This window comes from Spodoptera frugiperda, chromosome 7 (assembly GCF_023101765.2).
Source record: "Spodoptera frugiperda isolate SF20-4 chromosome 7, AGI-APGP_CSIRO_Sfru_2.0, whole genome shotgun sequence".
NCBI lineage: Eukaryota > Metazoa > Arthropoda > Insecta > Lepidoptera > Noctuidae > Spodoptera > Spodoptera frugiperda.
This window is the reverse complement of record NC_064218.1, coordinates 8,853,011-8,879,846: the sequence shown is the minus strand read 5'-3', so window position 1 is coordinate 8,879,846 and position 26,836 is coordinate 8,853,011. Positions and strand designations below refer to the sequence as shown.

General features: G+C 35.7%; 1 protein-coding gene across 2 annotated transcripts in view; it reads right to left on the bottom strand.

Annotated features, from left to right (window-relative positions):
* The window catches only part of LOC118266060 (receptor-type tyrosine-protein phosphatase kappa), an 88,459-nt gene that overhangs the window by 3,197 nt on the left and 58,426 nt on the right, over positions 1–26,836 (bottom strand). For both annotated transcript variants that reach the window (XM_035579412.2, XM_035579413.2), the window contains 8 exons: positions 22,682–22,769; positions 18,336–18,412; positions 14,186–14,320; positions 8,532–8,669; positions 4,607–4,773; positions 3,147–3,282; positions 1,662–1,911; positions 1,062–1,138 (listed from right to left, as the gene is read on the bottom strand). In XM_035579412.2, the coding sequence (XP_035435305.1) occupies positions 1,062–1,138; positions 1,662–1,911; positions 3,147–3,282; positions 4,607–4,773; positions 8,532–8,669; positions 14,186–14,320; positions 18,336–18,412; positions 22,682–22,769 (1,068 nt within the window). The remainder of the gene's footprint in view (positions 1–1,061; positions 1,139–1,661; positions 1,912–3,146; positions 3,283–4,606; positions 4,774–8,531; positions 8,670–14,185; positions 14,321–18,335; positions 18,413–22,681; positions 22,770–26,836) is intronic.

The following is a 26,836-nucleotide window of genomic DNA, read 5'->3' as shown; positions in this document are numbered from 1 at the left end:
CTATGACTATTTATAATTAAAATTACGAACGCGACACAGCTGCCGCATCAGCACTATCTATATACAGCAAGTACATTTTTAGACTGTACATTCAGTATGACCATAAGCGATTAACATTTCAACAAAAGCTCAACAATTAAGTAGTCTATTACCCATCCTCTATTCTAAACGAATCTTCCACTACTGAACAAGATTCAGAGAACCCAACTCAAGACGGAGCTCTCACATTTCACCCCATTTCTCTTTCCCATTAGGTAGGAGTCACGGCAATAATGTAAAAAGTAAGGGATAACCATAACTACTGTTCAACCACAAAGGTACATTAACACTACGCCTGAGTGCGGTGTCGCGCCCGTCACTATAAAGTCACATTAAATGAAAAGATGAACTTTCTAAGTCCAGGACACAGCTAAGGAAATTGCATTTTGCTTAATAAAATTGTGCTTTCATTTCTGTTGGAGTGATACTATTTTACGTTGGCACCTTGTAGGTCTGAGTAAAGTGTGTTTTATTTTATTTTGTATTGTTAATTTGGACTTCCAAACAAAGGATAGATTTACATGCTAAAATATTATTTTCTATACATAGTGATCCTGCAATTAAAGGGAATTACATCCTGTGAATTAAATTCATTAGCAAAACCTAGGCTACCAGTCTCTGCCAAAAGACACCCACAGAAAGAGTAAGGGTGGTGAATGGATAAACTACGTTTAAAAGAAACCGAATTCAACACATGTATTTAAACACATGTTAAAGTGTGGACCTAATTTTTTTTAAGTCTGGTAATATACCTAAAACCTTCTCCTAAGTTTGAAAACTTCTATGATGAAATCGGTTCAGCCAAACGCGAGATAATTGTGCCCAAATTATACATACATAAATATAGGTCAAACTGAGAACCTCCCTTTTTTAAGTCGGTTAAGTCTTTGACTGCTAATAGAAAACTGTTGAAGACAAATCCTCCGCTAACGTCGGTCACCGGTGACCACCACGGCGTTCAATGTGTTAAAAATTAAGTGTCTCTAGTTTAAACAGTTTTGATGCAATAAATCAGTACTTACATCTACAAAGACTGCATTGATGTAGTCGGTGAAGCTGTTTCCTTGGAAGGACGTCAAGTATGGACGAAAGTTGTCGGCTGCAACAAAACATTCTTCTGTCAGATATAAAAAAAACGTACAAAGCAAATGGTAACAAGAAGTTGCACAAAGTTTGTGAGGATAAAAGAGAATAGTAACATAGAATCCTGTAGTTTTATGATTTATCTGCATAAATCTGACAATGTTTTAAGTCAGAATGCATTTAATACATTCTTAATCATATAATGTAATCTTAACCATCCTATAAGTTTTCGAATTGATATGGTCACTAACAATAATTATCATTAGAAGTTCATCCGTGATCATGGCGCTTGATACAGTGGCGAAATATCGGAAACTATTAGACATTAATAAACATGGTAAATATTAAGTCACAAGTTCTAATGTTATATAATCTTATCCATCATAATTTCTTCTTCTGTTTATCTAAATAAAAAAATATTGTCTTTGAATACTGGACCAAAATTTGAATCAGTTCAAAATCAATCAAATTCCCATCTGGGTCATCTGATAGTAAGCAATTAGCTGCCCATAAACATAGAATCATCAACAGTAACTTACGAGGCACGACCAGCACATCTCGGTTCTTCTCCCGATTGTCCCCGCGGTGTCCACCAGCGCAGTCTCCTATCGTGAACCGAGGAGTTTGCTTGCAGATCTGCTGGTACTCCTTCTGGTACTCATTGAGCTTCGACACCGGGTCCCTCTGAGACTTCTGCTTCAGTCTCTGAGACAGTTCTGAGACTGGGAACCAGGAGACTCCACAGACAACGTGTTCTTCTAACGTATCGTATACGAATTTGTATTGTTCCTGTAGCATGAAGAAATAAATAATTTAGAATATTCCTCTTTGGTGCAATAAAATGCTACTCATTAATCAATTGTTGATTGGAATTCTGAAGGAGTTTGTGTATTGATTCTATTTTGGAAACAAAATAGAATCTTAGTTCTCCATATGCGTGCTTTTCCGCCAGAGATGTGGTATGTGGCTGTGCTACGAAGATGTAGAACCTATCCGACCACTGATACTAAGCTATGTAGATGTGTGCGGAAGATCGCAGCTCGCAATAATAAATATGTAAGTAATAGTAAATAGGGAAGCCATCCATAGCACGCATCTATCCATAGAAAAAAAACATTACAGATTAGCTGAGTCAGTGTCCACCAGTGCAAAGCTATGTGTACCATTGAATGTGATACATGAAAGTCAAACGCATCCGCATAGCACATCTATGGTGGGAAAGCACTCTTCAGAGTTGTATATAGATAATAAATATCCTTTACGAAGTTTGATCACGAATTCCACAACAAGATTTTCTTTTTGATTCATTTCATTTCCCGACCGAAACACGAGAGCTTCAATAAAACATTTTACTTAAGAACATACCCTATTAGAGCGATATCGGAAACAAACTTGTTCTCTTTAAGAATTCCATACGGGAGCACTTGGCTACATTTTCGCAGTAAATCACTGATATTAATGCTTACACAATCTCTACTAATACTCAACTCGGAGCTCAATTTCTCCTGTTATTGTACCATGTTGGAGAAAATCTTCAATTAGAGAGTATAAGTTGGTACTAAAAGCTGCCTTTCTTGTGAAATTCAATTTTGCGCTGCAGTGAATGCTGCTGTATTTAAGTGGCATTCGGGCATTTGTTCTGTATTTATATTGCATTCTGTTTATTTAACGTGCATAAATTATTTTTCTACAATGGTGACTGTCGGGCTTGTGTGAATACTTAGGTTTATTTACGTTAGTTAAATCTGAGAAAACTTAGTCAAGAGCAGAATTTGTTAAGTAACAGCAATCTATTGAGATTCTATTACCATTCTCTACCAAGAGTTTCTAAGTGCAGTGCAAACTCTTAGCTTATACGATAGGTATACCTATTGTCAGTGCTAATATTCTTTGTACTTATACCCCTGCTTACCCCCTCTTACCAGGTACTTTAAGATTCCCGGTTTTGTCGTCAGTTAAATATAAAATAAGTAATGATGCTATAATCATTATGTATGTATAATTGGTAAAAGTATAGACCTTACCTCATTTTCTATAAGTCCTTTCCGTGATTGTCGGAGTTTCTTCAAGAACCCGAACACGTCAAAGCAGTCTTCTTCTTCAGCCAGCTCGAGGTTTGCGTCAATGGCCAAGTAGACGCCCGACCGACCGCCTCCGTCACTAGAAGAGGAGACTCGTTTTAATATGGAGTTTTTTTTTATTTCACTATCTAACATAAAATCCTGTTTTATAAAAGACTGTCGTATATTCAGTCACCATATGATTGATTTTCTTTATGGAATAGGGGGTAAACGAGCAGACTTGTCACCTGATGGTAAGCGATCAGCGCCGCTCATGGACACCCGCAACACTATAGGAGACAAAGGCGTGTTACCAGCCTTTTAAAAAAATACTTTTTTCTCTTAAAGGCTTGAATTAGTTAATCACTATTTAGTAAAATGTTTCCGAAAGTGCCTCATTATAAGTGGCGGAAGGAATGTTTTTAGGAAATGAAACACAGTTGTTAGAAATATCAGTAGTAGGGACTTCCAATATGGAGACAACAGGGAATAATCACAAAAGGATTAACTACACACACAAGTTCAAATTGATTACACACTACTTGTAGAACACGATGTTATAAACCCCATGTTTGTACAACACACTCAAAATACACATTGAATTTAATCACGTACTCACATACATAATAATATGTTACTCTGACTATGATATCGCAGTCATAATTTACATGTTACTCAAGCTCAGTAAACGGGGAAGTGCATCAAATGCTATTTGCTTGGCACATATACTCAGATAGTAAACTAATTTTGCGATGCACCTAGTTTCAAAGGCACTTAGGTGCAATTTCCTAATGTTTTTATTTTAACTATGTTATTACTTTCAGTAATAAAGGCTAAAGTCGCGTTGTTATTAAGCTGTAATGTCTAGCAAATTGTGTAAATGGTTTGGTGAACGTAGCAGTTGGGAACTTACTTAGTTTTTCTATGAAAATAAGTGTTTAAATACTGAAATAGCTAAACTAAGAAGAAGTAAGTAATGACTTGCGGTAGTTAAGTAAATATCCTGACTATCTAATCAATAAATATCAGTTTGTTAGTAACTAATGAGAATTATAATAAAACATTTTTTCTTTTAATCATTCGTCTAAAAAAATATGGCAATTAGACTTCCTAATCTAAGTAGAGAGTAAACTAATCAACTTACACACTACACTTTAGAAAACTTTTTTTTTTATTTATTAATTTACATCAGGCAACGAAGGCCAATATTAATACAATAATACTATACTAAAACATATAAAATACATAATCATGCTATTAATTATTAACCCCTTGTATGCCGTATATAAGACAACAATAGAAAACACATTGTGTCTCGCGTAGATCTGCGTTTCGGCATACAACAGGTTAAGGTGACACGATGTGACGGTGCGTGTCGTCGTATTACGCTGCTCGTGCTACTTAATTAAGGCTGCAAAACTTACTTGCAATGCACCACCATAGGCCCGGCAGCGGGGTTGGTGGCCAGTCTCCTGCCGACCACGGCGCGCACCCGGCGCCTGAACTCTAGCAGGGCGTTGCTGAACGGACAGGTGTGCGAGTGCCACTGCGTGTAGTGGAACTGCAGGATGAAGCGCTCTTCTACCACCACCTGGGGGGAAATAATGGGGGGTAATGTCGATGGAGTAAGAGGAAAATGGAGATCGACTTCGTATAATGGCGATTATGTTAGTAAAAATTAAAGATCCATAATAATCTCACGTTTATCAGGCAGAGGTGCACAAGCACATAGGGAATTTTCACTACTTATTGTTTCTGGGAATGGTACTTGCGTACTTCTTTGATATTACTCATAATTTTTCGAAAAGTCGAATATCTCCAATGACTCTTTGACCGACACGGAAATCGAACTTGAGAAACTGTGACCTGAATATCAGTCGCACTTGACCAAAGTCAAAGTCAAAGTCAAAATTGTTTATTTCAAATAGACCGGGAAGGCACTTTCGAAAGTCAAAGCAAATATTACCATATAAAGTAAACAAAATGTCTGTCTGTCGGTCAGTCCTCTAGTGAAGCTATTTGTGACCAATGAAGCAGTAATTTAATAATGAAGGTTATTATAAAATGGAAAATGTCGGAATTTATTAAATTCTCATAACTGCGATTGAATAAACGACATCAGTTCATAATTAATCAGAAACAAATTATTTACTTCATACATTTATTTCGCGTATTAAGTGCTTGTTCAATTTGCACTCAAATTATTTTATAACTGGTTCATTATAATTATTGTTTTATTAACTTGTTATACATACTATAATGTGTTAAGCTTTTTTATTTATACATAACTATAGTTCAGTAATAAAAAAGTAACTTTATTGAATTAACAAATGCTTTTGAAGCAACATTATTGGAATAAACTAAATTCTTGCCAATTATTTAAACCTCAGAGTAAATAAATAAATCTGCCGATTGATTTCGACCACGGTGGCCAGTCTGTCTAACTATATAGGCTAGCCACTAGGAAGTAATACAGTGCATAAGTAAGTGCGCAAACACAGGTGCACTGTCTGTTCCCTCACTCTCAGAACCCGATCGAGCGGCAGTTGTTGTTGTTTGTTATCTTTATAAAGGGGTTTGAGTAACTTTGTATGGACTTGTGGCGTCATTTTTTTTTTCAGCGGCCACCAATAATTTTCATGTTACTTTGTTCTGCTGTATTTATTACACATATATGTTCAATTATTTTTATCCTAAGTTATATCAAAGCTGAGATATTTGAGTTTGAAGAATTTAAAAATGTAGTCTCTATAAATACTTCAATTACCGTCCTGTGTGAAAAAAAAAAACTTAGTTATTGTATATTATTAGAAGATTGATATTAGTTATTGGCTTTACTGTTTCTTGACCTCTCGTCTATCAATGTGACGTTAGTATTGGGCCCTAGGAAATAATAAAAACACAGTATTATAGGTACCTTATTGCATTTATTACATGATTTTTAAAAACACATTTACATATTAACTTTCTTAGTCCATTTCGTTCTCAATGTTATGTCGAATAATGGTATCTAAAAATTGTGCCGGCGGAGTCAGATTATTTTGATATCTGCCCCATCCCATGTACCATATAATGGACATTATATGCGAACAGCAGCCTAAGGTCCGTTTTCCGATTATACATGAGCAATAGTGGCCCAATATTGCATCTAGCCCTTGTGCATCTTGCCCTTCCAGTGTTTCTACCAGAAAGTCGACCCATGAAATGTGTAACAAAAAAAAATAAAAAATTATGTAATATTTTAAATAGATTCATAGGTAGTCCATACAGACCTTTGCCAAACAGGGGATGTACTATGCTCACTAGACACATAACGCTCTGTAATGTCTAGGTACGCATTTTTCCGGGGGTTTGAACCCCCAACTCCCCCTCCCTGGCTACGTCTATGGTCGTTATAATTATCCACAAGTCCACGAGAGATTAGAAGCGCGCCACACCATCGGCCCATAGATAAAGAGTGCAATAACATTTAATAACTTCTTCGATTTCAATGACCAATATAAAACCAAATATCTCAGTTCCGATATGGTTTAGAGAAATATGACCATAATAGCTTTTGATCGCTGTATTCTGTTCTTTCATAATATTTAAGTTTCATTACTGGCCGCTCAACTTCAAAACGACGCCAACTTTACCCAAACCCCTTTTCATCCTTTTTCTTATTTATTTTGGTGCAATGATGATGGTGCTTATATTATATAGGTACATATAAACCTTCCTCTTGAATCACCATCTATTAAAAAAACCGCATCATAATCCGTTGCGTAGTTTTAAAGATTTAAGCATACAAGCGTGACAAGAAAAGCGTGGAACTTTGTTTTATACTATGTTTTGAATACATTAATAGGTGTAATGATAAGTCCTATGAAAGCTGAGCCTTTTTAAAATATGTTAGATAGTAAATCAACACTATTTACTTAACTAGGACAGACAATACCCTAGGTACAACAAACAAAACTATAGTTGTTCCCATTCCAATCTCGCTAAGAAATAACAAAGCATTAATAATAATAAAATCTTCAAGTTTTGTTGTGAAGTGAAAATAATCAGGTTACTGAACAAAATAAATGGCGACGGAGACGAATTCAGACTTAAAATATTTCTCCCAACCCCTTTTGTACTAAACTTTATAAAATCTATTAAAGCTGAAGAGTTGGTTTGTTTGTTTGAACGCTAATCTCCGGAACTACTGGTCCGATTTGAATAATTCTAGAGGCTTATAGTTTCTGCTATAAATATCATAGACTATCTCGTTGGTTGAGTGGTCGCAAGTGCAAGGGGTTTCCGGTTCGATTCCCGGGTTGGGCAAAGTATTGCTGGACTTTTTTCGGATTTCCGAAAATTTATCAGTAGCCCAGTATATGGCAATAGGCTCACCCCTATTACAATGAGACTTATAACACAAATTGTGAAAAGTACATTGTATAGCGGCATTACGTGCCGTAATGTGCACTTCTGCCTATCCCTTTGGGACTAAAAAACCTGACGATGAAAAAAAAATCATGCTACGATCAATAGAAGCTGAACAGCTGGTACTGACTACTCAGTAAAAAAGATGTTCAAGAAACAATATACCTAATTCAAAGGATTGTAAGATTGAATTTGTATTGACTTTGTACATAGTACTTGTGTGTTGAGACTTTGAGAGAGGGTGAGATGACAACATTCCAGGAATCGTGAATAAATTACTAGAAGGTAGTTAGCAGTTTCTAAGAACTAATTTAATTTACAAATTAGCCTAGCTGTCGCCATTTTGCGAGTTTCTGTTAGTCGGGTCCTAATTTCAAGAGTAAGTTAATGTAAAATGAAAGCTGTTTTAACTAGAAAAACGGACGAAATGAGACGTGTACATAATATTTAATGTTAAAAATTAATTTTTTCGTTGTATTCTAGTAACTCTGTGTTATTGCAATAGGCTAACCCCCTGTTAATGGGACTTATAATACAAATGGGCCGAAAAGTGGATTTACACTGTACATCGGCATTGCCGGCATTATGGGGTAATGTGCAGCTCTGCAATTACCCGGGTCGGGATGAAAGGCGTATTACATCGAGATTTTTAAGATTTCTCGATAAATTTACGTACAGTCTTTTCGCTGTACAGCGGAAGTGCGTATGTGGAAGTTGGCGATGCTCCTCCTGCACGATGCCCACGCTATAGGGTCACCCCCTATTACATGGGACTTATAACACAAATGGTGAAAAGTATAAGTAAAGACATTGCCGGCATTATGTGTCGTAATGTGCACCTCTGCCTACCCCTTCGGGGATAAAAGGCGTGATGTTGCATCATACGATGCATTTTACTTTATACTTTATTTATACACATTATACTTTAAGTGTACGTACATTCTTTTCGCTTTTGTAGAGTCTGAAGGTGCGTATGTGGAAGTTGGCGAGCTCCTCCTCCTGCACGATGCCCACGCTGATGTCTCCGTACGTCTCGTCCTTCTCCTTGTTCGGGGGCCAGTACTGCACGCACATCACCTGGGTAACGAATAGTTGTCTGTTAGTATTAAAAAATAAGGGATCTATTTAACGGTTATATGGCTTCGTAATCAAAAACATCTATAAAATCTTTTTTTATCATATTTCGACATTCTGTGCAATGTCACACAATATTTTAGAGAACTTAACTTAATATTATAAATGCCAAAATATGAAAATACGTTCCACAAAAACCAAATAAACACTGCACCAACTGAAACATACAAATTGCTTTTATCAAAACTGAAAGTTTCAGGAAACTGTGAAACTAGACATTTATTGGTTCGGAAACAATTTTCCCAACTTGAGTGGTAATTCTTGCAAATGGCAACATTTAATTTTATTTCTATTAACGTGCCACAATGGGGTACTGCTCTGATTCTCTGATTTTGAAATCGTCACGTTCCCTGATAAGTAGTTACCAGGTTGTAAGGGACTGGGGGACGATTTCAAGGTAATAGGGATGATGATGGGGTATGGAAATTAAAAATCTATTTAGTCCGTCAGTTAGGCAACGAAAAAAATATATTAGACACGTATTTTTTTATTTTGTCATAACATAAGTAAGTATTACTTAGATAAACCGAATCACATGTTTAGGAGTGGGAGAAAATACGTTATTTCTATATATAAATCTTACCTAGAAGATGACGTCATGCGTTATTTCAAGTCAATATATCTTCGAAAGTATTTATTTCCGTAACTACATAAATAATATCGTGTCTAATATTTTAAAATAATCTACACATACGGGCATATAAAAATTAGTCATCTACCATTATAGCCAATCCCACCCAAAACATAAATGTGAAAGGCTGCACCAAGTTCGATAATATACAAATTGCTTCGCCTATCAAAACTGAAGTGAGATCTAAATAAGTACCAAGTGTCCATACACTAGACCTCAGTTAAAAATGATATAACAAGTTCGGCAAGTTTTCACACACTTTGTTATAAACCTACTAAACGCAATGAGTCAAGTATATAATTTTCTATTAAAACTTGCCAAGTTATATCATTTTTAACTGATTCTATGTATGGAACTTGGTACTTAATCGTCACCGTTTTATAGGCGAAGCATGCTCTGATTATCTGATTTTGAAATCGTTTCACGTTCCCTGTTTTGGGTGGGATTTCATTTATTTTTGTAAGGTTTATTTTCTGGGGGACTTATTTCTTTACTTTGACTAAATACAAACCTTCGTAACGAATTTTAGGTCGGTACGACCATTGGAAGATATAGATAATCTATTTAGTTCGTTAGGGGTAGGAATTTACACCTTCATTATTTTTAAAACCGACTCACACTTAGCCATTTTCAGTATTTTTTCCTATTACCTTGACCTAAAGACCTAAGGTCCATGCCAAATTTCAAGATCAATACGACCATTGGAAGTGGTCTAGGTTTTTGATGGGAGTGAGTGACGTCAGTTCTACGCATGAAATGTATAGTAGAAATAGACGATTTTCTGACGTCGATATCTCAAGACCTACAATAGGTATCATTAATGAAATTTTGTATTTTAGATAAGTAAGTAGATCTCGACAGATACTAGAAATTTCATATGCGTAGATAAAATAGATTTTGAGTTATAGGTGGGTCGAACTTGGCCCGAAATGGTTCGTGTAATATAACCCACGGCCGGTGTAGTCGGTTTACTGCTCGAACTTGGCGGACACACTGCCGTGTGTCTAGATTTTTAAACAAGAATGAATACTCGACTCTACTCGTGACCAGAAGACTGGCTATTTCTTCGGTCAAAAGATAAGCATTGCCATTCAACGTGGCAATGCGGCCAGTCTTCTGGGAACGTTCCCAGTGACAGTGATGCGGACGAGTACTTCGACGCGTAAAGGTGATAATTTTTATTTTATTTTATGTTATAATAAGTCGTACATATTTATTTATTACTTATTTAAGTTTTTATTTCTTGTAATTCAATAGAATAAATATGCTTCAAATTTTATGACATCGGTAATCCAAAATATTCTAGCAACATTTCCTTTAATTCTCCAGATAGGCATCTTGATAATCTGACAGGATTAAATAAACAAGAGGGATGGGATCCGCCGGTATTGTTTGATCGCTTTATGATTTGTTCGAGGTAGTTTCCCTCCGGAGAGGAAACTTCAGTGAACTTTGTCGAACTGTTGGAGTGTGAGGGTGAGGTAATGCCTGAATACCGATACTCTGGTTACTTTGGAGGCAGGTTTGTTTTTATCGAGATTAAAAAAGTATGTCGTTCGTTGGTTAGGTTACCTGGTAAGATATGATATGAATACCGACGTTTCTCACAGCGGCTAGTCACCTAACGATTTTTCTGTGCAGTTTTAACTGTACAGTCGAACTATGCAGTTCACATCGTAAGCTGTGTAGGAGAAACAGTTGAACTGTACAGTTTTAATTGAATCGAATCAAGCGGTAGCGAAGTGTAGCGTGCATTATACAGGTTACTCGTAGATCATATGTTAGATAGGTATTTTGACTACAGACGTTTTTGGACATCGATTCGAAGTTGTTGCCTGTTTTTGATCGTAAGTTTTAATTTAGCTTCTTGCTTCGTTTGTCGAATATTTACAAGTACAAGGTCCAAGCAAGGTTCGTATTTTCCCCGATTAAAAAAAGAAATATTTTAAAGGAAAAAGGTTTTAATTGTGCCCATTGGGATATGAAAATAGGCCCGTCTCTTATTACATGGATTAAATTCGGGTGTTTCTATGTACATAATTGTACGACTTCTAACACTTATTCTTTCACCTAACCTAATAATATAAGAGCCACCTTCCACCATAAGCTTCACCTGCCTGTAATAACTCCTGGAGAAGACCCCAGGGGAGCTTCATGTACACTACTTTCGCCAAACTTGTGTGGACGGCGGCATGTATGTAGAACAAACTTACCTTTTGCATTAAGTAATTATTATGAACGAGGTAGCTCGTGAATTTGTGGGAAATTAAGACATTCTCGTAGTATCTAGGGTTTATGTAATTTATGTAGAACTAGCGACTCGTACCGGGTTCACACGGTTATTATAGAGTTTTAATTATATTACGCATATGTTATGCACATAAATTTTCCTATTGAATCATGCTATCTATAATTTATTGACGTATAAAAGTGTTATCTTGTAAGCTACTTACACAAATAAAAAATGACAGTTATTATTTATAAAAAATGCATCAAAATCATTTGAATAGTTTTAAAGATATTATAGCAAGAAGCATAGATAGGCACAGAAAGAACGACTTTGTTTTATATTATGTAGTGATAAGTATCTGCGCAGTTCAAAACCTTTAGATTTTTTCAGTTACTACACCTTGTACAAAAAGTTTTATTCACACAATAAGAACAAGATTGCAATGTAAAATTTTTAAAATTGTGTTCATATTTGAGAGAATTTTAAGCACATCTCTCGCGCGGGCGGCGGGCGCCTCGCTACACACGAGGTTAACAATTTGTGGTAAATCGCGTCGGGTATGCACTTCATACGTTTTCTTTATGAATGCCCTGGAAAACACGCTTCGTAGCTTTGAAATATTACATTAATGTGTAACATGAGGTTCTGAGTTCGATTTCAGAGCTAGGCAACTTCAAAAGATATATTTGAATGAAGGACTTCGATCTAAGTTTTTGACAGAGACTCCATGTAACGGCAAAAGTTAATATTAATCCGAACATTTAGGATTGATACGCCATCGCTATAAGTATGTACCTAAAACACTGCCTATCTACTCGTAAAATAACTATAATAAGGCACGAAAATATTTGTGCACATTGATAATTGATTAAACGCTTTACAAAAACAGCATAATTAATTAAAATTTTATTGGTCGCGTTCATTTCGTGCGTTGCTTATGTAAACAGCTTTCATTCATTATTAAATGCAGTATAGTGTACTGTAATGGCATTTTGATTAAAACAAAGCCATAACTAAATAAAGGAATCAAAACACCATGAAATCCATGGGAGTTGATTCTTTGTTCAGGGTCGCTTTCCATTTGCACATCGGAACAAATATTTGTACGGCCTACAAACCATCATTGTTCCGAATCGTAGTGTTTGAGTACGGAATGGAAGTAAGACAGTTTGGTGACAAATAAGAGTTATTTGTTGTAACTGAATATCAGTTCACATGAAAGTGAGCCCCAAGGGTGCTTTTCCACTACGAAGATGTAATAGCTAAGCTGTGAAACTACGTGACCGTTTCTACTGATATTAACCTATGTTGTGCGAGGAAGATTCACGCTCGAGTATGTGATGTATCGATAGTAGGGAAGCCATCCATAGCACGCATCTTTATAAATAAATTAGTTGAGTCCTTTTCCACTAGTGCTAAGCTATGTGTACCAATGAATATGATTGGTGGAAACCAAACACATCCACAGCAATATGGCATAGCACATCTCTGGTGGAAAAGCACTCTAAGGCTTCTGGAAATCTTAGCAAATAAAATCAGAAAATAAAAAAATATCCTCAAGCTAGTACAACCATTTGTCACCAATTGGGAGTCTCAATTAAAAGAGGGGTGTGTCTTTTTTGTTCTATTACGAGAAGACTTTCAGACTCCGAACTATTACTGGTATAAATCTGAAGAACCGATAAAATTCCAATAACATTTTCTGTAACTGCATGGTTAGCGCGGTGCCTGGGAAACCGGCTGTCGCTCAACGTGTAGCGGGCTCGATTCCCACACGGAGCAACTCTTTGTGTGATCCACAAATTGCTGTTTCTAGTCTGAGTGGGATGTGTGATGTACTCGTATGTTTGTAAACGCATCCACGATACAGGAGAAAATCTTAGTGTGGGGCAACGTTCTTTTTTTTAAGATTTGACCCTAAGGTTTCATCGACTACTAGACCAACGGGACAATCATTATTTATTTTCTAAAATGTAATGAAGTTTTATGTCAATGGAATTTTTCTAAGTATTAAATAACCAGGTAAGTAGAAATTAATTTGCTCGTTCGTTGCGCAACAAACACGGCGAGATTCTTTACAAATACTTTAGCAACTTCAACATTTTACTGAAACTTTGTAAGAAAGTGTTGTTTACGGCTTCTTGTAATAACCTCTTTAAACAAACTTGCGTCCTGATGTACGTTATGAGAGCAACGCACTTTTTAAACGATGTAGAATATGAAGGTAGACCCGATATGAATTTGTGAGAAAATTATTGCAGGTAGCATTAAGTTACTTTCACCACAAAAACTAGATATTTTCTAGATATATATTTTTTTAAAACATTGGCGCACTTTAATATTTTCTCCTGTGTCATGGATGCCTTTACAAACATACAATTTCACAAGTCAGTACCCTTAGTACGAGTTTGCTTTACGTAAAACGAAACGAGTGATTTGCCGGCACAAATGAACCAACCAATCAGAGTACCGAACGCGCTCTCGTTTCGATCTCGCTAAACGTAAAACAAACCGTACTGAAAACCGTACTAAGGATACTGAATTAGATTTCACTATCACTTAACTATATTTTCCAAGGTTATACAAAGATCATCTTACCTTGATGAAGTCAAAAGTTTTGGTGAGCATGACGATGGCAGCCGCCCGCTCCTGCCATATCATCCGCCAGAAATCCACCACTGTGTCTTCAGTTGGACCCTGAGTTACGATGTACGCGTTTGGTTTTAATATACTCTGTGAACAATTGAAAATAAGGTAATTAGAAATCGATATTTTATAGTACCGACCTCGTTGAGAACATGGTAAAGTTTGTATGAAAGTACTTGTAAATCGCGTTGTGGTTAGCAGTATTTTGTTGTATTGTTAATTCAATGGGGGCTACAGCTTTTTCGCTCATCAGTACCCGCGTGTAGCTTAAAATTGATGTTGCATGTTTACAAAATATTATGTCTTTGACTGCCAATAGAAAACTGTTGAAGGCAAATCCTCCGCTAACGTCGGTCACCGGTGACCACCACGGCGTTTAATGTGTTTAGTAATTTTCTCATTGATTTGTTTTAAGTTTTAAATTATTATTATTTTATTTTGGCTGTAATCTCGGGCTGAATCAATTTTTTTCCAATGATGTATGTTCTAGATAAGTTATGTGGAGCCTGCATGGGATATCAAACGCGACTTTTATGGGGATATCAAAATTTAATGGACTTCATCTGGCACAGGATTTATTACGAGCTGGTATTGATGTGATATCACATTTGTTTCAGTTTGATAACTACAGGTTAGAATAAAGGATATCTTTTGGGAATAAAAAAATTCAATGGTTTTTGTGCACTAGTAAATTGTCATCTAATTTATAAGAGATCCAATTGTTGATAGGCTCTGTTCTTGATTAATAAATAAAAGGGCCTCGAAAATAAAATATTATTGAGCAGCAGCAACGCACTTATGTTACGCCTCTGGTATTTTGGGTGTCCGTAGGCAGAGGCGATTGGTTACTATCAGGTGATCTATCTACTTGTATACGATAAAAAAGAAAGATATTGCAAAAAATACCAAAATAATATTATATTGGCGAAAGTATTATTTTGATGACTACAATTTTTGGAAAAAAACGCATGACAAAAAATACTTGGAACGAGCACAAACATTTTTTTTCATAAAAGTAACAAAAGTAGTCCCTTAGAACCCTTTTTTCAACCCAATAGGTATAAATAATAATTATTTCGCGCACTTTTACCAAGCTGGCGTTTTCTTTATAGACCAAGCAAACTGCGTCTAAGGTTCATATTTTTACGTAATGCTAACAGCACAAGTTTTATAATATGGACTTTGAAGTCAGAAACCCTTTGAATTTATTTTGTTTGGTCACTTACATTAAGCATAAAGTATAATGTGTGAACGGATATTTTTTCTGAGGAAAAAATCGACTTTCGGTTTGGTATCTACTTTAATAGGCTGGCCCATATTGCTATTTCTGCCTGTGTCTAATTTTGCAACGTTTAACTACTTTTTGATAACAGTTTTAGTGCTGAGTTTTGTTATATCTTACTGATACTAATATACTTTATACGACTAGAATTTATGAATAATAGATCGCTTTACATACATATATAACCTCACGCCTGTCTCATTATAGAGATAGAGACTAATTGGACTATGGAACGCTAATTGCTACGATTACTTTACATGGAAAGTATTCCCGACATGAAATAAGCTCCTTAAGACGTCAAAGGCAATATCGAAAGACATTTTTATTTGCAAAACAACTTGCCTGTACAAGATTTTAATCAAAGCAAACCCCGGCTTAATAAGCCTTCGAGAACTTAATGGAAAGTTGTAGAAAACTAATATTACCTTCGGGCGATTTACCTTAGCTTACTTTACTAAGGAAATTCCTCTTTTGGTAAACCTAGATCTTGTAGCAAACGGCTCAGTAGGAGTGCATTTATTGTACAACATTTTAATTTCGTTAAAATGCTCCTTCGTGGAATATTGTCGGATAAAATAGACGGTGCTGGCGGTGGCGTAAGTATGAAATTTAATATCTACACTTCTTTTAACTTTTGTTATTATACCAGTCTTTGTGAAGCTTCCGCGGTAGTCTGGTTGAATTTTATCAAAGAACAGGGATATAGTGTGACTTGAGAATATTATGGATTTTAGAGTTGGATTTTTATTATAAACGTCTCGTATAGTTAAAGACTGTTGAGTTTAAATCCTTTGTTAACTTCACAGATGCGGTTGTCGTAACTGTAACTGTGATGGTGCTTTTCCACCAGAGATGCGCTATGCTACTTTGTTGTGGATACGTTTGGCTTCCACCAATTATATTCGTTGGTACACATAGCATAGCACTGGTGGAAACCATATGGATGATGCGTGCTATGGATGTGTTATTAATGGCTTCCCTACTATCGATACATCGCATACTCGAGGTGCGCATCTTCCTTGCACAGCTACATAGCTAAGTATCAGTGGAAACGGTCATATAGTTTCACAGTTTAGCTATTACTTATTCATAGTATAGTTACATAGCACATCTCTGGTGGACAAGCACAATGATGCGTGAGTGTGTATATAAATATAGAATTGCTTTTTTGGTCCTTTGAACTTCTAAAAACTATTTGAACGATTCTTTGGCTATTTCAAGACATCCCTTAACACAAACTCAAGTCACACGTCACGTACTAATACGTTTTCTACTTGAATAAATACTTTAAACCCTAGAAACCTTTTCAGTATTTCACCTCAACACTTTTGTCGCCAAATTGGGTCCTAAGGTTTTTATCAGGAACCCTCGAGCCGGTTTCAATTCTACACAATATCTAGTTGATATTCTTTGGTCCTTCAGGGTCGTTCAGCTTCAGAATCGAGCCTTTTCAGAGGGATATTGAGCCCAACAATTCGTACAGTCATTATGTGTAGACGTGACCAAATTCATGATCGTCTGAAATCTTTGAATTCTAAGGTTTGCTCCAGTACTTTTTATGTACACAAGTGGGGGACGTTTTGAGAACTGTCGACGTAAACGTAATTGAAATGTGATCTAGTATGGCTTTCTTTTTGTTGTTCTTGTTGTGAAAGATTTAAGCTGCCTATGAGTCTTAAAGTTTTAGAGTTGGTGTGTGCGTACATCTCATATTTAGTCATTAAGTATTTAAATAGGTTGGTTTGTTTATAACATCTACGTCTTATCCATCGATGACTAATATGACGTCGCCGCGTCTGCGCACGCTTGTCATGATCAAGAGTCCTTCTGTGACTCGAAACTAGTAGAGCTTTTCTTCATTACTGTACGTGAGTAAACCATGATTTTTAGTTAATTTTGTATGTCTCACGATAGTTATTATAAAAAAAGATGGTAATTTTTTTCAGGGACAAGTCCTTCTTATACCGCTAAAAACTCTCGTAAGCCAAGATCTACTGTAGATATAACAGTGAAAATACCCAGATTGTTAATATTTTCATCATAATGAAAAAACGACCGTGAGTTAATTATTATTGATAAAATTAAATTTTCTATCTCGACTAAACAATATCGGATCTCTCTAAAGCAAGACGATACCAGTCATAAGATAACTAATTAACGACTATCGACCGGTTACCGAGTAATTACCCTTTATTAATGAAGAGAATTAGGCTTTAGCCAGACCGTTTAATTAATGTGTCTCTAAAGCAAGGGGAGACCTGTTTAATTAGTAGCTGGGATTTTTAAGGCAAGTTATTAGCTTGAGAGTGGTTGGGCGTAGGTTAGATTTTAGTAAACAAACTAAATATAGGGATTCTCTGGGATTTTTATTTTATTACGTTGTTTTTAGATAAATAAAATTGTAGGTTTTTGTAAAAAGGGTATTTTTTATATTTATAACATGTAGCGAATAGTGCATATAAAACTACTCTTCATGATCGCTCACTTATATAACCAGGGGCTTACCCTTGAATTCAATTTCAATCTTGATATTGTGAAATTTCCTAATCTTGAGTTGTAACACTAACGCTCATTGCATCTATATTGCGTAGATAAACTAAATAGTCTTTGACTTTATACTCTCCGATTGGGGTATAGTTTTGACATTAAATAATTATTGAGATTTTATTGGATTGTTTTTTTTTATTAAGCAAGTAGATACCACCCGTAGGTTACTCGGGAGTCGCCCCCGACATTTTAGGATCTGAATAAACTCTTCTAAAATAACTAGATCAACGCAAGAATCACACTAAAATATTGCATAACTATCGAAATACTCACATCTATGTAGGAAGCATTAATGTAGTCGGAGTCAGGCTCCCGGTCCACCGTCTCGAGCACCACGCGGTTGTAGTCGTCTGCGGAGAATACAGAATTAGATGAGAATTCAGAATATTGCCACTCGAACCTCAACTTATAACCTTATTAACTTAAGGTAGATTTTAAATTGCTGTTTAGGTGTTAATGATAAGACAACATGGGTGGCTTTTGTATGATAAGTTGGATTACATTGATATTCCAGCGTGGGATCATGTAAGCTTATTGCAACAGAAACAGACCAGTTACTCTTCACAATTGCACAAAATATTATTATCGTGAAGCAATACCTTTCAAAAATATGTAATATAGATGTCACTTCGTTTGTTTTCCGTCACAAAAATGGCGTAACTCATGTAAAAGTCTTATAAATTCCCGCTTTTTCTTGGCGGGAAACATTTCAAAATTCGAACGTCATTTTTAAATTCTAGCTTAAAGATTATTTTCGGTCAATTGCAAAGAAGTTTTTATTACACATGTTTAAATTAGGAATTAATTTTTAAAATTGAAACAAACTACAAATAATAACAAACTATAATGAACCCTAATACGGTCGATATTAAAACTTTATTTAGTCTGACAGTTAATTATTTGAAGTTACTTATTTATAAAATTGTGCCCTGCGCATCTCTGGTTTGTGACTGAGAAATTGTAAGAAAATAATATTATTTTGTACACTAAGTAGTAGTACTTAAGTAAGTAGATAATCATAATTTATTCCTCCTTTCGATAATTATTTTATTGTTTGTGATGAGTTTAAAGTTTGCAACTAGATTTGGAGATATATTGGATTTAACTCGAAACTCCTTATAATATATTTCACCACCTAAATACTTTTCTTTTATATCTCTTTAATAATTTTGTGTTCTTAAACTACTTAACTTCAAAATACAAAACAATAAACAAAACTGAAAACATAATTCATAATACAAAACCAACAAACTGAACTAACAAATTAAATAATAAGTTAAAAATAAATTATTTAAGCCGTTGAAATCAAAGGCTCCTTGTGAAACAATATGGCGGCTGGCTCAAACGTCACTAGACAAAACCGCGCGGTAACGAACGAAGCTGTTCAGCAAATGAACACTTAGGACTTACACACATTGGTAGCTAGACGAGGTTTTTTTATGGAATAGGTGGCAAGCGAGTAGACTAGTCACCTGATGGTAAGCGATCAGCGCTACCCATAGACACCCGCAATTTCAGAGGAGTTACAGGTGCGTTGCCGGCCTTTTAAAAAGCCCCGAGTACGCTCTTTTCTTAATAGTTTGTTTGATTAAAATTGCTAGTGTTGTATTCACATAACATCAATCTTTTAGAGATTTTTTTAGAAACTGACATTTACGCTGTCTGTGCCCTTAGTATGAGCTTTCTTTATGATGTAAGTGTCTCTTCTCTTAAAAAAATTGTAAAAATATATATTTTTTAAATATATATTTTGTATAAAGGGTATTGTGGATAAAAGCCACGGCCTCACAAAAAACTGACGTGGAACAACGATAGCGTTGTTTTCCGTTTTACTAAGGCTTCTAGCAACTACTTATACTACTTAGCGAATATTAATTAATCCGTTATTATAAACCCAACTCTATTCTCATACATAATCTCTTTCTATGTGCACAGAGCCTATCTTTGTATTGCAACCGCAGTTTCCTCAGTTCACTAGTTTCTATTGTGACGTCATTCACGGACAAATTGCAGACGATAAAGATGGCAGCACCAGCGCTCGCTAACTAGAGCTGATGTTTTATTTTATGATTGTTGCCTTTTGTTTCAAGAGGCAGGCAGGAGTGTACTAATTAGTAGTACAGCGAGGTGTTACTTTGAGCTCGCTACGTTTTTACTACTTTCTACTACTTAATACATAAATGATAGAGAAACCTTATGGTTGGTTTGTTTTAACTGTAAAATAAAATAAATAAATATTTATTAATGTTGTATTTACCTTTAAATATTTGTTAAACTTACTGTAAAACTCACATTCGTTTTTTATCAATTGTTCTGTTGTAAACAAAAGTTGGCTAATCATAAATAAATAAAAACCTTTATAATATTATTTCACGTCGAAATTCGTTCGTCGTAACAGGTTACCGGGGCTCCAGCTCAAAGCAGGAGTAGGAACGAAGTGGTTTTTAGTTAGTAAGAGTCTGACACTCCCTCTCGCCTCACCCAAGGTGGGAGAAAACCTTTTTTATTCATTGGACTCCATAATCTTTGCACATTGAACACTAATCGCTTAAATTTTCTTTACCATCTAAGCCAAATTGAGCGCCATAGATCTCAGATTGAAACAAACAAGTTAAAACGCCAATTTTCATTTAAAAAACAATTGCGTCAAAATTGTGCGACTTTAAAATAAATTGTAAGAATTTGAGGCGTCCATTGAATGTTGTACAGTCGACTACGAAATATGTATTACACCATCCTTTTTTTGTGAGGATGATACATTTTGAAATGATTCAGAGGGAATGTCAGATTCTTATGGTAATAATATATCAAATAAACTAAAATAATATAAGGCTTTACTGAGTAACATAATAAATATTTTTTTATGTTAAACGGTTTTAATTTGCTCTATTCTACCAATCAAGCCCTTTTGTTTCAAGTATTGAAATGGTTATATTGTATAGTATGGTTATCAGAATTAAGAGTGAACTTAGAGTGTACCAAATATGAAATCAATCTGTCATCAGGAAGAGTGTAAAATTCATTTACTAAATTCCACCCAAACACACTAACGAGGCAAGCTAAATAAAACCATTTACAAACCACCCCGTTCCAACTCCTGTCCCATACCGCATACCAGAGCCACGGTATAAGGCTAGCTTCGTATACCACCTCGTTACTATATTTCGATTCCAGTTGCAAGAGATGAGGTCACGGAATGAAGTTGACATGACGCGCTGACCGTAAATAATTGGGAATTGGCCCGGTTGATGATAGTTTCAATTTCATCTCTGAATGTTTGTTTAGAAACTTACATTGACTGAGTGGTTTTGTAGCTCTGATTACTGATTACAAGAGCGACTGGAGACAATTTTGTGAAACTACGTGATATTTTTGTCTTTAGTTTCAACAGGTAACAAGAATGCACGGTTATCGTGGTGGTTAGGCAACTGTATCGAGTCGCGGGGTTCGATCCTAGGACGAAACAACTCTTTGTGTAATCCAAAAATGATGTTCCGGGTCTGGGTGTGTAAACATGTATCGTGTATATGAAATTGTATGTTTGTAAACGCACCCACGATATAGGAGAAAATCCTAATGTGGAGCAACGTACTTTAGAAAAGAAAAGAAATTAATGGTTTTTTGAACAATTCGGGATTCTTCATGTTTGCTAGTCAATCAAATGTATCCCTTTGAAACGATCTCAACTTTGATAGTTACAATCAGAAAAGACAAACTAAACAATAATATTTGTAACATCAGTTAAAAATTTAGAATCGTTCACAAACAGTTGTCGCGTACTGTACCACGATCTAAGTTTTACGTGCTAAGCCACGATGAAGTAATAAAAAAGATTTCCCTTTTTATAGCCAGCTTTATGGGGAGTTGCGAATAAAAATGTACTTTGTGGAATGCTAGGAATGGCGTGATAAAGCCGCGGATAGACTGCCATATTTTTAATCGGAAACATTTAAGAACTTCGCGACATTTTTCGTTGTGATTAAAACTTTTCATATTTAATTTTTTGTTGGTGTACATTTGTGTATCTGTCATCATGTATTTTCTAACACCTATGTACATTATGGATGCAATAAATACTTGAATACTTATACAATGTACCCGTTTGTCGTTTTACGTGGAGGAATAAGGGGGAGGCCTTTGTTCAACAGTGGACGTTTTTCGACTGTTGATGATGATGATGATGATGATAACATGTACCTATACTCTAATGTATGTAGATGCTTTGTGCAATGTAACGGGGATTTTCAAATACAAATTGATAACAATTAACTTATAAGTATTTGAAATGAACAACTTCGAGAATGTTGCTCCACACTAAGATTATTTGCACACACTGTGTTTGAGTACGTGTTTTTATTTTAGAATAAAAATAACTCACTCTCCCTATGTACAACAGACTTCAAAAGTGCCTGTAAGTAATTGAAATAAGAGCTTTCGACGTCATAAAATATAAAATACAGCAGCAATAATGTACTGCGAAGAATCCCCAGTCACAAACCGCGATGTAAATCACACTTCAAACCACAAAATGTATGAAAGAACAAAGTTATAAATATTTAAAAGGGACAGGGGAAGTTGAAAATAAATTTATATAAAAATGACTCTTAAGTGGTACTCACAAGGTATCACTTTCTGATTTTGATTTTTATGTGAATTTGTCTTCTTAGTGGCGTGTCGACAGGAATGCGTCTCCACTTTAACTGCCGTCTGGAACAAAAATTTAGCACATTATATTTCTGTGTACGTAATTACATCAGCATTCAACATTGCCTTCTATTATTTTCGAAAGATTTGATGAGCCAAGAAAATTTTAGAGCAGTTATGGGTACTTACTCTTATGTTGCTTTGCCACCAGGGATGTGCCATGTTGCTATGCCGCAAAGATGTAATAGCATATAGTAATAGCTAAGCCGTGAAACTATGTGACCGTCTCCACTGATACTAAGCTATATAGCTGGGCGATTAAGATATGGATTAATTGAAATAAATACTTTGACTTTACTAAATATCTACCAAATACCTATTTACTAATCCATATTCTTCCTATCGAAGCGTAAAAAGTTAGAAGCGAGACTCGGAAAGTGAAATTCTTACATTCCATTATTCCCGTTTAAAAATTGCTGAGTGTGTGAGCGATATTTTCAGTCATTGAATGGTTATCGAAGTAACCAGACCATTGCGCATTCGCTGCAGTGCCAGGGAAATAAAGGGTTATTGAAATATGATCTTTGAAGAATTATCTTCTCTTTCTTCTGGCTTTGTCCCAACTGGGTTGGGGCCTGAACTAGTTTTCCATAAAGTAAGCCAGTTTTACCGTTGAGGTTAATCGTGATTTATCTCCCAAATATAAGGAAAAAATGGAACTTGACATTAGTGATGATTTTAACACATTGAGCGACGTGGTGGTCACCGCGGTGACCGATGTTAGCGGAGGATTTGCTTTCAACAGTTTTCTTTTGGCTGTCAAAGACTTAAGAAGTTGTTGTGAATCAATCTTTACTGAGAAATGGAATCACGATCAATCGTTCAAACGAATATATTTATTGACAAAATAACTTTGTAACCAAAAATATTTCCTAACTGTAAATGTCACAAAGTTTATTTTTATACGCCAGGGACCTTTAACATTGCAATTCCATTCAACGAATCCGACCCGTCACATCACATAACAGATTTTTATCAATACACGAAATGAATAGCTTCACCAAAAAGTGGTCTCCCAACTTTTTTATTAGTTTGAATTGCTTGCGTAATATTTATAGGATCTACACACTTCCTCGATTGATAATAAAAACTTGCAAAGGGCTGTGGCGCGGATAAATTTTCCGGTCGTCCGTAACGTCCGTAAATATATTTTTTATTCGGGGTTATATCTCGGTGGACGTTGACAGAGTGATGTCGAAGTAAGCGGGGAAAAAAGCAGGGAAAAAACTTCACTCGTCCCGATACGACGCTCCGATAAAGTTGACAAAAGGCGGCACGGCACGAAGTTGTTTTTTTACTATTTCTACGTTAGCTTTTTGGAGTTCTTTTTGAAGGTGGAATATTGGAAAAATTGCGAGGTCGCCTTACACGGTCGCCGGCGGTTGGCGCTCCGAGTCGATGTTATCGGTGAAATTCTATCGGTTTCACACCAGGAAGGAGATTATGATAACTATCTACAGCTTTCGCTGTTAGAGTAACATGGTTGATATTGATTATTACGTCGTTTTAAGCTTAGTGATAGGTATCTGGTAAATTGAATTCTCAAATATATAGCGTTGACTTTAATAAAATATAGACCGATCATTTTCGTGCTGCAAAACCAGCTACCTTGTTGGTCTGATGTGGCTAGTCAATCCTTACGGACATTGTTGTCTTACGTTGCTCTTTTTGACACAACTACTGTCCATAAGAATCCACCTCAAAATTACAAAAACCGAACCGAAAAAGACCTAAAACCAAGAATGGCTGAGATAAAATTTAATAAAACAGCGCGGCGCTGTTGCCGTCACTATCACAAAAGCCACTAAATTTTCCGACTAAAAATTCCATATCCATTGGAAAAACGGGTGCTTATCCATCGCACCGAATAATGCATAAGTGGGTCACGTCAGGCGAGGTTAACCTAGATAAGTAATGTTCAGTGCACTAGGTGTCGCCCGCCGCCTCCACACTGCACCGCTCAACAATTTCAACGCCACCTTTGAATTTTGAATTTTTATTAAAAAAATGTTCCTTCTTTTTCTAACGGGACATGTTTTTTATAAACTCAGAGGTTATTTCGTCTTATAGGATAAATGAGTAGAGGGTTACCGATGCTTAATAATACCATCACTTAGGTAAAATCGAATAAATAGCTCTCTGTGAGATTTCTCCAGTGCTTATCCATAAAATTTCTTATCCAAGTAAGTCAAGTCAAGTATCACCATGCCTATCACCATCCACAATAATGAAATTCTCCTATTAATGACAAATTGAAGGATTTAAAATGAACTGTCCACTGAGAGACCACGGATCACTCTTGAGCAAGAGGATTGGACATAAATTCCACATAGACAAATGCGAGATGAGGTTATAATAAATGCATTCAACTTTGTAGTTACTACCAAGCACTCATCACTACCGCCACCTACCCGAAATATAAAAGAAACTAGTTTAAAACTACCAACGTTTTATAGGAGAACTCCAGGAAAGGATTACAAAGTTAAATATATATCTTTTTTAAACCTCACTGAAAGATTAACTTGCGGAACTGAATTACGCCGCAAGTTTGTAGTTAATCTATTGCTGAAAACTTCGGCCATGAATCAAATCGAATGGTATATTGTTTAAGTTTCTTAGCTTCAGGTCTCTCGAATATAAGGTTTTGAAATCTCTATATTATTATTAATAAAAATCAATTGCTGTTCGTTAGTCTCGCTAAACTCGAGAACGGCTGGACTGATTTGGCTAATTTTTGTCTTGAATTATTTGTGGAAGTTCTGGGCAGGTCTAAATGTTGGGAAAAAATATTTGAGGCGGCGAAGTTTGCTGGATCAGCTACACTGTTGTTTGATATACAAATATGATTCTTTGTGACTGACTCGTTGGTCGAGTGGTCGCAAGTGCGACTACCGGACAAGGGTTCGATTCCCGGGTCAAACAAAGTACTACTGGGCTTATTTAGATTTTTCGAAATTTCTCAGTAGTAGCACTGAGTCTAGAATTGTGCCCACAGTATATGGCAATAGGCTCACTTCAATTACATGAGACTTATAATACAAATGGTGAAAAGTGGGTGTATATTGTATAATATCTTACGTGACGTAATGTGCACCTCTGCCTACTCCTTCGGGGATACAATGGCGAGACATAAAAGTTTTTTGGCTTCAGGTCTTAAATATAAGATTTGAAAATTGATATACGGATATGGTTCTTATTGCTCTTGAAATAAAGCGGTTGCGTTGTTGATAGTTCCTCTCGTATATGCGAATTAACATGTCGCCTGTTTGTTTAGTATTCAGGTCAGGTCATGGCCTATAAAATCTTCTAAATCCGTTCAATAGTTTTTACGTGTAGTGGAGAGTTTCTATGTAATCAATCTGCGTATTTATATAAAATGAAACAAAGCTTCGGAGTCGGGAGCAAATACGTTATTTCTACGTAGAAATTGTACCTGGAAGTGACGTCACGCGATATTTCGAATTGATATATCTTAAATGATACACGGCAAAAAATAAATAATACACTATACAATAATAAATATTAAAAATGTGTCTCTACACATTTACCCCCTTCCTATCCCCGAAATTTCTAACCCCAAAACGCCGGCAACTCCCTTGTAACACAGGAACACCAAAGGGTGTTTCGAGTGTCCATGGGCGGCAGCAATTCCTTACTATCAGCTGATCCGTCTGCTCGTTTGCCGGCTTATATCATTAAAATTTGTCATTTAAAATAGGGTTATTTTATGAAGAGTGTTGAAATATTCGATAAATATCAAATTCCTATTAACCTTACAAAGGAACCTCATACCGACGATAAAGTTTTAAAGTAAGGTTTTGTGTTTGAAACACCAAAAATTTACGAAATCTTTTCAAAAGTTCTTGGACTTCATTTATTTGTTGGGAGATTGTTCTGCCTTGGAAAAATTAAGTTATTGTATACAAGGCGGGATTAATTTTGCGAAAAATATCACAATATGTACTTAGAAGTTTAATTGGGCCTTGTTGGTTACATAAAGCATTGGAATAAGTGAAATACCTAAGTATTGTTATCCTATATGACGAAATAAAAAAGTAATAAAATTACAA